General features: G+C 36.8%; 1 protein-coding gene and 1 long non-coding RNA gene across 8 annotated transcripts in view; one reads left to right on the plus strand and one right to left on the minus strand.

The window, feature by feature from the left end:
* The window catches only part of s100p (S100 calcium binding protein P), a 267,160-nt gene extending 257,930 nt beyond the window's left edge, over nt 1–9,230 (plus strand). For 4 of the 7 annotated variants that reach the window (XM_077203090.1, XM_077203087.1, XM_077203089.1 and 1 more), the window contains exons 2-6: nt 1,834–1,950; nt 2,773–2,946; nt 5,104–5,299; nt 7,182–7,462; nt 7,548–9,230. In XM_077203090.1, coding sequence (XP_077059205.1) covers nt 1,898–1,950; nt 2,773–2,946; nt 5,104–5,299; nt 7,182–7,462; nt 7,548–7,632 — 789 coding nt within the window. In that variant the 5' untranslated portion in view covers nt 1,834–1,897 and the 3' untranslated portion in view covers nt 7,633–9,230. Of the gene's footprint in view, nt 1–1,833; nt 1,951–2,772; nt 2,947–5,103; nt 5,300–7,181; nt 7,467–7,547 lie in introns of those variants that run through there. The other 3 variants (XM_077203091.1, XM_077203086.1, XM_077203088.1) reach the window with 2 other exon arrangements.
* Nucleotides 1–13,347, minus strand: part of LOC143711521 (uncharacterized) — a 110,932-nt gene that overhangs the window by 88,718 nt on the left and 8,867 nt on the right. Inside the window, exon 2 of the long non-coding RNA XR_013194863.1 lies at nt 1,695–1,934. This is a non-coding gene — a long non-coding RNA (uncharacterized LOC143711521). The remainder of the gene's footprint in view (nt 1–1,694; nt 1,935–13,347) is intronic.

The following is a 13,347-nucleotide window of genomic DNA, read 5'->3' on the forward strand; positions in this document are numbered from 1 at the left end:
CTACTGCAGGGCAGAGATTTGCTCACTGTTGCTTTTCAGACTTTCATTTGAGATAAGATGATGCAGTGCACCTTTGAGGGCAGGTCAGACAGAGACTGCAAATTGCAACAGTCAGTCAAGCTGAGCGCTAATAAAACATACCACAGTTTACCATAGTACTACAATTTGTTTTGACATGGTATGGTTAAGGCTAGTAGGCTTTAAAGGAACGATTAAAAAAAAGAGTGATCAATTTCTTAATTCATTTACAAAGTAAGTAAATGTTTCAATGTGCTTGCGTGACCTGTTGAAATACATCAATGAATTCTTAAATGTAGTTTCAAATGTTTTATTTGTAAATAATTTGGTCACACTAATGTGGTCACAATATTGACAAAGTAAATAAATCCACATAATAGAAAACTAGATTATATCACTGTTCCCATTTAGACCCATCTAAAAATCCACATTTTCTGTCGTTTTACCTTATCTTGTAATAATCTAAAATACTGGCTAGTACTGTACAGGTCAAAGCACACTTCTTGCACTGCCCTCACTGTAATATTTAACTAATATGATAAATTATTATATGATAAATACTTATATCATAAATAATTAGCCAAGATTACGTGTTATGATAATATATTACTATTATTATTATTAATATTACTACTACTACCCCTTATTTATTTCATTATTTTATCTTCATTTACAATTACATTTATTGTTCAAAACAACATGAACACAGTAAGTAAAAAAGTAAAAGTAAATTATACAGTCCTAAGGGTAAAACCAAGGCTGTTCCAGGTCACACGGGAAATACAACTGCTGTGAATGCTATGGTACACTTTTTGTGCAAGTGATAATTTAAAAGAATAAGTTGTGCAAAAATGAAGATCCTGAAGAATGCGGCTGCATGTATTTGATCAAAAATACAGTAAAAACAGTCATACAGTGAAACTCTCCTTGTGTTCCCAACAAAAAAAAAGCATATATGGTTTTGGAACGACATGAGGCTGAGCAAACAGAATTTTATCTTTTGAGTGAATTAACACTTTAATGCTTAAAAATTAATAGCGACCAGCACAATATCCCGCAATCCCAACATGTGCTGGACTATAACATCAGCTCAGTTCTTCGAATCACATTTATATTTCCAGTTAAACTCTTGTTAGACTCTGGGTACATTCAACGACACACATGAGCCGTGGACTGGATAGCATATGAGGGCAGGAGTGTGCAGTCAGTCACAAACGCGTGGCCCAAAACACCTGTGTCACCTTGATGCTACAGGACTCTCCATCAGTACCAATCATCAACAGGGTGCAGGGGAGGAGGCGGTTTGAACGCCACTGCCTCTCCCTTTCCTCTCTCTCTCTCTTTCTCTCACTCACTCTCTCCACCATGGCAGGAGGAAGGAATCAATGCCGTGAATGGTCCTCCTCTCCTGGCTCACTACTCTCATTATTATAGCTTATGAATAGTCAATAACAAACCAACAGGCAGGAAATGAAGGAGAAGATGCTTAGTTCAATGCCTGGTGTGAGTTATTTTTATGGAGAACTGGTTCTAACCATGTGAGATGGACTTATTTCGTTGCTGAGGATTATAGAAACTTACTTTTCCTCTATTTGGATTCTCTTTTTGGACTTGCTATGTTTATCAGCAGCCATGGAGCCATTGGTTTAATACTGCAGTTGTAAAATTTCACCAACCTGTGAGGAGCTGAAACTCGGTGGGGAAGCCAGAACATTCTCTGAAGGCTGTGTTATAAATATAAGACCCAGCTTTTCGTTCAGGAACAGTGTGCAGACGGGAAGCACATGGTCAACTAAGAGTGTGTTTTTCCGTCAGGTCGTCCCTGCAGTCTTTTGCGAGTGCTTCAGAGAGAGCTGCACACAGTGGAATAGCAGGGAGAATGTTTCTGTGGGCTGGAAGCAAAGGAGCTCAAGGATCTGGAAGTGAGAGAAGGTAAAGTACAATAACTCAACTGACTAACTAAACAACACGTGACAACACTATGCTAACCTTTAATTATCTCGAGTCTCTATGAGTCGGCTGCATGTTTGATTTCATGTTGATTCTAAGTACAGCGTGAAAAAAATTAGAAAATAATTCTGATTATCAATGTATTTTTTAATATATTATATTATAAATACATCATTTTATTTATCGGCCAATAACTGCATACCTAGAAAATGTGCAATGTTTTCTGAATAAAAATTACTCTCATTTAGAACCAATACATCAATTTATTTCATGCAAAGAAATTCACTCACCATTATTTGAAGTTTTCATTATGTCTAACTTCTGTTTTGCACTGATTGAGCAGTTTCATTTAGTGTCAGAAAACATACTTTTTAATATCAAACTAATCTTGGATTCTAATGTAAACTAATGACAGGAAGTGGGTTATTATGACTTTGTAATGCTTTTGACCACTGTACTCACAGTAATTATCAAAAGGTCACTGATAAAGATAGACAGGTTAGACAGCTTGCCTTCACACCCATGCATAATCTTCAAAAGCAATATGACCTGCTGTCAAAAAATGATTAAAGAATCATGAGCTAAATATTTGGAAGGAACTAACTATGCATATGTAATGGGACTGTAGCACGTATCTGTGCCATGAGCTAAGTTTCTGAACCAAACCTAATTCAAACCTTTTTTAAGGACTGCTAAAATGATTCTTGAAGCAATGTTTTATTATATTAGGTTTGGGACACACCAGGTCCTCATTAATCCATGTGTATTTGTGTGTTTTGGGACTCTTATGTTATGTCATTTAAGCAGGACCATTTATCAGAAGATTCGTGGGTATGATATTTTGGAGAAGAGGAGGACGGTCACAGCGCTGAAGGCTGGAGAGGACAGAGCCATTCTCTTAGGCCTCAGCATGATCCTTTGCTCTGCCATGATGTACTTTGTGTTGGGCATCACAATGGTGCGCTCTTACTCAGACAGGTAAAAATGCCCAGACACCCTCACAGGAACAAAACTGTACAAAAGTACATTGAAACCACAGAACTAAAGGTACACTCAGTAATTTAACCCCATTCAAAAGTTGTGTTAAAGTGAATAGTATAATTGAATAATACGTTTAAATTCATAATTTCTGCAATGAGTGACAAAAAAAACACAGAGTACACCTTTAAACATTCAGAATGTAAGAATACATATGTTGATGTTCTTTAATGTCATCGCTTTAAAAAACATTTGGAACTTTTATTTGTAAGTGCAATGTATTCCTTAAAACCTTTGAATGTATGTTTCTCATAATGTATTCTATTGTATTCTATTCCATTCTAATTAGTGTTATTCTCTTCTGTATGTGAACGTTTTTTTTATTTCAGGTGGTTCTTAAGTTTTCTAGTATATTCTATTTTTAATTTGATTGTTTTCTTTTTTCTAAAAGCTTGTGATTGCAGTTGTTTCTCATTTCTTCTTTTCTACTGTATTCTATTTGATTAATCTGTATATGATTAGATCTGAAAACATCTAATCACAAGCATTCACAATGTCTTTATTCTATATTAATACCTACTCTATTTGATTTTGTTGTGTTATATGATACTCTATTCTGCTCGTGAATGCTTTTCATTTCTTCTTTAGAACCTTTTCACTTTTCTGAGATTGGGGCACAGATGTGAACTACAGCAGGGTAAAATTCTATACAGCATATATTATTTTTGCATTATAATAGGCTTAAACAGAAAATTCTAAAAAATATAAAATGAAGGTTTCATTTTATTTTGAGGGTCCCTTTACCATTTTGTTGACTATAAATAACGTTGCACCTACATGTCTTCTAACTCTCATTAGAGTGTTAGTAGAGTATTAGTAGACTGGTATGGTTTGGGTAAGAATAAGTTGAGATGTAGTTGCAAAATTACTTCTAATCAGTAGAACGTCTGTTGGAGGACCATCAAAATAAAGTGTTAGCAGATATTAAGCAGACAGTCTAATACTCTATTGAGAGTTAGTTGATATGTAGTTGCAAAGTTACTTATAGTCAACAGATTGTTCAAAAGGAAACATCAAAATTAAGTGTTACCAAAATGAACAGTAACTCCATCAATAATTGCACCCTCGTACCAGTATTCACACAATTTTTTATTTTTTTTTGAAATTTAATGTCAAGATATTTGTACAATGTTATAAAATGTACATTAAAATCTAAAAAGCTTTTGCTAGATTTGTTAATTTGCTGTGTAAATAGGTCAGAAGCACTTTAAAGGGTCCATTCTATTATGAACAGAACTGCATTTTTTCAACATGATTCATATTGTTTTCCTCAGCTGGTTATGAAATGTTGACCATCAACGTGTAAAACACTAATTCTGCTGTCCACACTGATACCACGCATTAACAGATTCCATCCTTGTTTGACCGTAAATCGCAGATTGGCTACCATTACAGCTTAATCTTCCAAATACCACTGACCTACGATAGATTGCACACAGATAAGAGCTGGCATACATTGCAGTCAAAGGCAATTAGAGGCAGCTGAGCCTTTGGAACAGCCAAAGAACACAAGGCCTGTTATTCATAGAGTAGGAGACAAGAGCCCTGGCACAAAGACAACCACTAACATGCAATCGGCCGCCACATCAGAGGGCCAAATTCAGCCAAATCACCAATATGTACCCTAGAGCATGTATGAAGGCTGTCCCTGATGTTCAAATATTGTGCTTAATGTGAAACAGCTAAATATAAAAGCAGCTTTAATTACAGAACTTGTTGCAAAGGGCAGTTTATATGTTATATTAGCAAGTATAATGACAGTTGTGTCCATTTTAGTAGCATTTCTGTCTGGAAATAGTGCCTGCTTTGATTTCATGTGACTTTAACTCAGATATGCCCTTCAACAACTAACTTTTCACCTGTCACAACTCTTCACAGGTTAGGGTTCATATTAAGTCAAGTGTGCTCCATCCTTCTCCTGGAGATCTACCTCCCTTTCTACTTAATTTCAACTGTAGTCAAACACACGCTAATTAAGGTCTTCGAACATTTGAAGACATCCTGTCTTGGCACATCCTGTGTGCTAAATGCATTTAATGCAATTGCAAATGATTTCTTAACTCTTTTCCACTTCTGTCCCTATTTTTTCTCTCTCAGCGTTTGGACAGAGGAGTCAAACTGCACAGTACTGAACTCCGGTATAGTTGCTGAGATTAACTGCAGCTACAGTTGCGGCTCAGAGTGCCGGAAGAGGTCCAGGTATCCCTGTCTTCAAGTATATGTCAGTCTGAACTCCACCGGGAAAGTTCTGCGACTGTCATACAACGAGGAGGCCTACGAGGCCAACCCTGAGGTACGTACAGCACCTCTGGTCATATGCATTAACTATAGGGATATATCACATTAACCTGCATGGGCAGCTCTTCTGTGACACTATGTTGTGTAAGCACACATTTGTCTTGAGTATCTATTTACCTCATTTGAATTCAGTTATTTTTGGTGGCGTAATCCAATGTGTTCAGGCTGATTGTCCTTGAATAAAACCAGTTTATTTAGATAAGTTACCACGTAAATATATTGTTTAGGTTACTCGAACAAAACATTGTGTTCAGTCCAAACTGTAAAAAAAAAGCACATAAAAAACACTGTTAGGTGTACAGCACATTGTCACTGGTAGCCTCAAACGGTATACTGGTCAGTAAGAGTTTATTGTGTGAACATATTGTGGCCTTACACATTATGAAACATGCAAGTGCACACATCTCTATTATTTTAAAAAAAGTTTAAAAATAAATAAAAGATTTTGACAAACTACTTAATACAATAATAACAATAATAATGTTTAATTAATAATATTATTTGATGCTTATTTCTTTATTATGATTGACAACTGCATCACCCTGATATTTTGACATCGACACCCCCCCCCCCCACCCCCCCAAAAATATTCTAAAAAATATAATGAATTTAAATTCATATTTTAAACACATCATTGGAAGGGTGTATCCAAGTCAATTTATGCATGCATTTAATGTTTATTGATTTTAAAAAAAAAAAAATACATCTGGGACAAAATATTAAAAGTAAGCAAGTAATGTTATGTAAATAAATAAATGAACACAAATAAATACGACCAACACATTTGAGTGTACTTCCTAAATGAAGAGCTAAATGTGCATTTTGTGCACTTTTTATTCAGACAGCAAGATGGATTGTTACTAAAACTAGATTGCCCAAAAACACAATGAGTTTTTCATTATTGTTCAAAAGTCCCTGAGAACTTTATAAATAAAAATGTATCCAAGAAAAGTAAATGGGTAAGGTACTCTTTGACATCAATCCTGACTTCTCTTAGCTTGAAAAACTACTGAACCTTACAAACAATCAGTTAATGCCATTGTAATGTAATTATCTAATGCTACCTCCCAATTCGCCTACTTATAGTACACGCTAAAAGTATGTACTCTTTTTGTGAGTAAAAAGTAGATACTTTTGAGAATAGCAGTAGGCAAGCTTTTGTTGAGGGTCTTTCATGCGGAAAACATTGCTAATAATTTTTGCATTTTTGATACATTTAACATAATGGCCAAACATATCCATTTTGCTAATGTTCTATTTGTATCTTTATAAAATTTCACAATAGGGGCTTTTAACACCAGAGGAAAGGTTTTATTTCCAACTGGCCGTTGATTAGCCGAACGCATGTGAAACACCAGCACCCGTTGGCTAGTTCCTATAACTGAGTTATAGCTACCCGGTGAAAAAAGCCCCTAATATTGTTGCAGATGGAATATAACATAAATAACAAAATTTCACCAGGTTATAAATTGATTATTAATAACTCAAACCCCTTTCAGTGCGTCGGTCTCACACACATCGGGCATGTCTTTTCTATTCACGTTTGCATTTCTGAACTGAATCCTTCACCAAAACACAATGTGTTGTGGGGAATATTAGCCGTTAGTGTGCACAGATCCACACTTATTAAAAATCTACCGGAAATGGACCATCCATGGGGCCTTTTCGTCGTTCCAACATACTTAGCTTTGGGACATACTTAATCTCACATATTTAGGATGCAGGGTAAAATGATTAAATCACAATTTGTCCCCAAGAAGATATGACAGTGTACTTTCTGAGGATGATAAATGACCACTATACAGTGTAGTACACACACATTGAACTGGGCTGAACTGAATTGTTTCAAGTAAATGCATTTCCTTCTTTCCCATCAGTGTTTTTACATCCCAAAGTGCCGCAAGGATCACACGCTGATGCACACTATTGTGATGAACATCTCCGAGCGACTGAAGACACACACGCAGGTTTTGTGTTACTACGACCCCTCAGAGCAGCAGGACAGCGTCCTCCTGACACGTCTCTATGGCCGCGGGGCCATCATTAGCTCCCTCCTCTGGCCCACGTGCACGCTGGTGGGGGGCACGCTCATCATCGTAATGGTCAAGCTCACTCAGTACCTGTCCTTCTTGTGCGAGCAGATCGGCCGCATTAAAAGGTGAGACTGACGGTGTGCAGACGGATACCTCAGACCAGTGAGGCCGGTGCTTTTGAGAGAGATCTAATCGCTGTGTTCCTTGCAGGATGGGGCTCTACCCCCTAACGAGAGCTTCTCAAAACAAGGTCTGCACTCGGAAGTTTAATGGCAGCATCCAGGATGGGGTTTGAATGTGAATGGAGAAGGCAATGTGTGAATTGGACCTGTTTTCTACCATCCTGTATACAGCAACAAAGTGTTTTCGCTTTCATGTGCTCTTCCTCTGATGCTCGATCATCCGCCTCGTTAACCTTTCCTGGTTGTGTTGACAAGGCTGAAGTAATGTTGTGAATAAGAACTTCCTGTAACATTGAGAGATCAATAGAGCACCCAGTGGTCGTAGTTGGAACTTCCGATTAAATCAGACTGGGTCAAGTCCAATCCTGATGCTCAAGGGTCAAAATACACAGTCATGTTGTGGGGTCTCGATTACACTTTCTGACGACCGGATCGCAGAGACTCCATTTCAAGATGCTACTGTGTAGTGATATGTCTAAACCATCTGACACTTATGTAATTACAGAAATTAAAAGTAGTATACACTACTTCCTTCAGCGGAGACTGCTGTCATTTATGGCTCTTTGACAAACACCTGTGGAGCAACTCAAAGCCAAAGCTCATGTTGATTGTCCCTATACTGTATCTCTTAAAGGGATAGATCACCCAAAAATGAAAATACTCATCATTTAATCACCCTCATGCTAAACTTGTATAAATTTATTTCCTCTGTGGAACACAAAATATATTTTTGAAGAACGTCGAAGTCCAACATCACTGGACCCTATAGACTTTAGACAAAAAACAGATTAATTTTTCAAAATGGCTTCTTATGTGTTCCACAGAAGAAATTACTTGTACTATTCTGAATGATATTACTAGCACTTTTCGTGTTTATTTCCACTTTAAGTTAACATTACTTGTTGTATTCCTCATTTGTATAGCGCTGTAGATAAAAGCATCTGCTAAATTAATACATGTCAAGAAAGTCATGATGGTTTGGAACGCCATGAAGGTGAGCAAATGATGACAAAACTTTCATTTTTGGGTAAACTGTCCCTTTAACTGTTGAGTTTTTATTTTATTTTTTTTTAGAAGAAATTCAGTCTTGCCCTAGTAGTACACCATTTTTAGCAGACCCAAAAAGCTGTGTAACAAAATTTAGTGTTCTCTCTAGCTAGTCAGCTTTAAGGCAGTGTTGTGGTAATCCCAAATTGTAATGGGTTGTTGAGACAGGAAGTGTTATAAACCAGAGCCACAAGAGAGTGGTATTGAACAGAATGCAGCATGCATTTTAAAACTTGAACTTCTTAAAGCTTCTTTGAAAAAAAACATGACACAAATATTCAAGTCATCCATCTCATACATTCATATTGACAAGTTAAAAAAATTGTGCAAAGGGGAAACAAACACTGTGAATGGCACCCAAGGCAGCATTTCAGGAACATTGCTACAGCGTTTCTGTTTAATCATTTATACTGTAACTTCAGTTAAGCACTGCATTTTGTATTTGTGTACATTGTTTTTTTTCCCCAGAGAGAAATAATTTCTGTTGGCCATTAACCAGGAAATCATGTATTGTCAGTTGTAGATGTATGGATGTAATTCCCCACTTGCACTGAATGATGGTGGACTGAATGATTTGTAGAGTTTTGCACAGAGAAAAACAACAGTGCCTCATTTTATAGATGCGATCTACAGTGAATTAATAAATTCAGTAGCAGTCCTCCAACATATGTATCATCTGATATTATTCTTTGAATAGGGGAAGCTAGTTGTCCTGAGGGTTATTCATTTTTTTTTGTTTCAAACATCTTGTTTAAAACCCTCCAAAGCTAGATTAAAAAAAGTGTTTTTTGTAATGTTTGTAGAACAAAATTGTATATTTCTTATAGTTATTGGGTAAACAACTAAACAATAAAAACACAATATTTTAAGGCAAGATATAATAGATTTTAACAAAAAGATAAACCAATGATGTCTGATTGGGTCAAGATGTCATGTTTTAAAAATGTAAAAAATTATATATATATATATATATATATATATATATATATATATATATATATATATATATATATTTTTTTTTTTGGTTGTTGTAGCAAACACAGCAGTTTGATATTTTATAATTGTCATATTATTATAGTTATTTTAAAGCCTATAAGTTGTGGCAGGTTCCAATGTGACAACATGCCCCATTGAATGAAGAAAAAAGAAACGTTCCCTAGGAAAACAAGACATTTCTTTTAACATGCATTGTGTGACAACGTGCCCCAATAGGAGAGCATGTTAAAAGAATGAATCTGTTTTACTGGCCATCAACAATGAACAACTTTTTTGTAGACAATATTGTAAGTATTCAGGTAAATATTTACTGGAGTAAATAGTGTGAAAACTAGCCTCGGTCTCCTGTATAAAACATACCAACCATCTGCAGTGCCAATCATACACATCAATGTTGTTTTTAGAAGCGATGAATATGTCGAAAGATGTCAACATAACACGGATTCTGATCGATATAGGCTGTTTTTATTACACCTTCAGCCACAAATGAGATGTGTTTTATGCTCATTGTTGTCTAACTTAATTCATGTCGATTAGTACAACTTTGTTATTTACATGGCCTTTTTCTCAAGACAATCTCAGTTGGTGAAATGTGTTTCAGTGTCAATATGTTTCAACGGAATATTAAGATTAACAAGAAAAGCAGCAGAAACTGTCCTTACCCTTGGACTTTGTTGGATTACTAGCATACAGACTCCAGGTCATCTTGTGTGAGTTTGTAACCAGCACATGGAGCAGCGGAGGAACTGATTTGACTGTCCTTGGGAGATGGATTTGGCCTGAATAGCCTCTTGAGAGGAGCACCTTTTTAAAGTGCAATCAGGTGACTGGCTGTGATGAATCAGACTCAGTCTGAAATTAATCAGTCCACAGCCCTCCTCAACCCCCTACCCTAACACACTTACACACACACACATCTTTCAACCCTCGCTGACGACATCCTCATAAATAGACCCTTCTAATGTCGTTTACCCACCAAAGGAGGGTTTTTTTCTTTTAAATAGATTTAATTGTTAGGAAGAGATCAAAGGCGTGATTAAACACCATCTTGATGCCTATTTTTTGTGTCCTAAGCTGTTTTCTAAGAGAATGAATGATCCAATAGGGACAAATAAGCCAGTGTGGTAAAACCCAGATAATGGCCGTGTGTTTTTCTGATTTGGTTTGCAGTGACACACTATTGGTCCTCCTCGGCCCAGGCTGATGGGATGTGTCTGGTGGAGAGTTTTATTGGTAATGTGAAATGAGATATCGCTCATAACTCCAGAGTAACTGCCAGTCAAAATGATGGGATATGGAGATGAAATTCACTAGGTCATTAGCTGCTTTGAAGATGACACATTGTTTTAAAGGCTCCTGTCAAACGTTTCCACATTATACATCAACTGAAAATGTTTCATTTTAAAGTCGGCATGAAACACAAGATGTTATAGTCTTTCCTTCCCTATTTTGACGTATATTTGTTTATTTGTTTATTTGTTTATTTAAAAGGATCCCCATTAGCTGACGCCGAGACGGCAGCTAGTCTTCCTGGGGTCCAAACAATACATCCAAAAGCCAATAATTACAATCACAATTACTCCCAAATATATCATATATAAATACACATAAAGAATAACATAGCAAATAATACAACCTCACTCAACCAATCCAGACAATATTATGATATTGAAAACAAATTAGAGGCTGACATTTTTTCGGGAATCCCACGGGTCACGGGATTCCCGTGGGATTCCTGCAGGATGGGAGTCATCTTTGCTATCAATCACGGGATTTGGACGGTACAGGATAAATGGTTAACGGGAGCAGACGGGAGCGGGAATCAACCAATAGCAAAGACGACAAAAAAAGAAAAAAGTAAATGCATCATTTTGTAGTTTCCTTTTAATACGCCTACAATGTAACGCAATTAAAAAATAACTACACGACCCAGCCGTCCCAGAAGCCATCAGTGCTTTTTGTCACGGCTTACCGCCGAAATTCAAAGAGCAGTGATGGAGGGAGCTAACAGCCGCGGAGAAGTCGATGTGGCAAAAAATGATTTACAGCGCAAAGTCAGAAGTAATGACATGTCTATTAAGTTCACAGAACTGGTCGGAAAGTCTGAAATATTAATTAAGTTTATGAGAGTAGAATGTGACGGTGATAGCACAATGTACGCTGCTTGTAAGACATGCTTAGTCTTAGTCAAGTACGCAAGTGATTCAGGGACGAGCGGTCTGAAGAAGCACACTTGCAAGGCAAATTCGGGAAAGAATCAGGCAAGCATCGCTTCGTTCATCAAGCGAAAATTGCCGTATATGGGAGCGGTACTGGAGCGGGAGTCAGTTTAAACAGGAGCGGGATGGGATTGGGAGTCAATTTACCAGGAGCGGGATGGGATGGGATTATTTTTTAAACTTTGGTCTGGGAGTGGGACGGGACAAGATTTCTTTCTATGGGAGTGGGACGGGACAGGAGTGAAAATCCACTCCCGTGTCATCCTCTAAAACAAATACAGTCTAAGTCTTTTTTTTAAACCAGTTTTTCCCTTGGTTTCACGAACCCCAACTGGAAGAGTGTTCCAAAATACAATTGACCTATAAAACACAGTCCTCTTCATATAGTCAGATTTAGGTAGGGGTAAACAAACCTGTCGATTATTCACCCCTCTTGTGTAATGTGAATGCATATCTGAACAATAAATTATATTATCATAAAAAAACTTAGGAATCCGAGTGTTAATAATTCTATGAAAATATACTAACATATTAACAGATAGTCTATGCTTGACCACCAGCCAAGCAAGACGTTCATGCATCTCTGCAACACCAGTTCTCGAAGAACAACCGAGAACCAGTCTTGCAGCCTTATTTTGCGCCACTTGTAATTTTTTTAAATGACTGCTTGATGCAGCAGACCATACAACAGAACAGTAATCCAAATGACACAAAACCAATGTACAAACAACACGACTAAACAACTGTAAGTTTAAAAACTGTGCACATTTACGCATTACTGCAACAGCTCTGCCCATTTTAGCAACAACTTTGTTGATGTGATCCGACCATGACAATGTGGAATCAAGCCAAAGTCCCAAAAGCTTCACCTTTTTTACTTGCTTTACATTTTGACCATTTAGTTGTATATCAATTTTAGGATTATCAGATAATCTATACTTAGAACCGAATATTATACTCACAGTTTTTGAAATATTTAGAACAAGTTTATTTGTTTTGATCCAATTATACAATTTGCTAATCTCGCTAGACAGAACCTGATTAAGCTCTGAACATGTAGGGGCTGCATAATAAAGAGTAGAATCATCAGCAAACATAGTCAATGTAGCCTTACTGAGTATATACGGCATATCATTTGTAAAAATCGAAAATAACAAAGGTCCGAGGCAACTTCCTTGAGGAACACCACAATCCAGGGACTTGCTACTAGATAATGCACCATTAAAATAAACTCTTTGCGACCTCTCCGACAAATAGCTCTTAAACCACTTGATTGCTGAGAAAGTAAAACCATAACTAATAAGTTTAGAAATCAAAATGTCATGGTCAATCACATCGAAGGCAGCACTGAAGTCTAGTAGTAGTGTACCCACTAGCATTGAGTTATCAATTGATGTTAACCAGCTGTCTGACATTTGTGTCATTGCAGTGCAGGTGGAATGACCATACCTATAAGCATGCTGAAACATCGTAGTCAAATCATTGTTAGAAAAGTAATCTTGCACTTGCTCAAATACAATCTTTTCCAATAATTTACTTAGAATAGGCAAGATGCTAATAGGCCTA

This window comes from Siphateles boraxobius, unplaced genomic scaffold, assembly GCF_051911475.1.
Source record: "Siphateles boraxobius isolate OS27281-9 unplaced genomic scaffold, OSU_SipBor_1 5, whole genome shotgun sequence".
Taxonomy (NCBI): domain Eukaryota; kingdom Metazoa; phylum Chordata; class Actinopteri; order Cypriniformes; family Leuciscidae; genus Siphateles; species Siphateles boraxobius.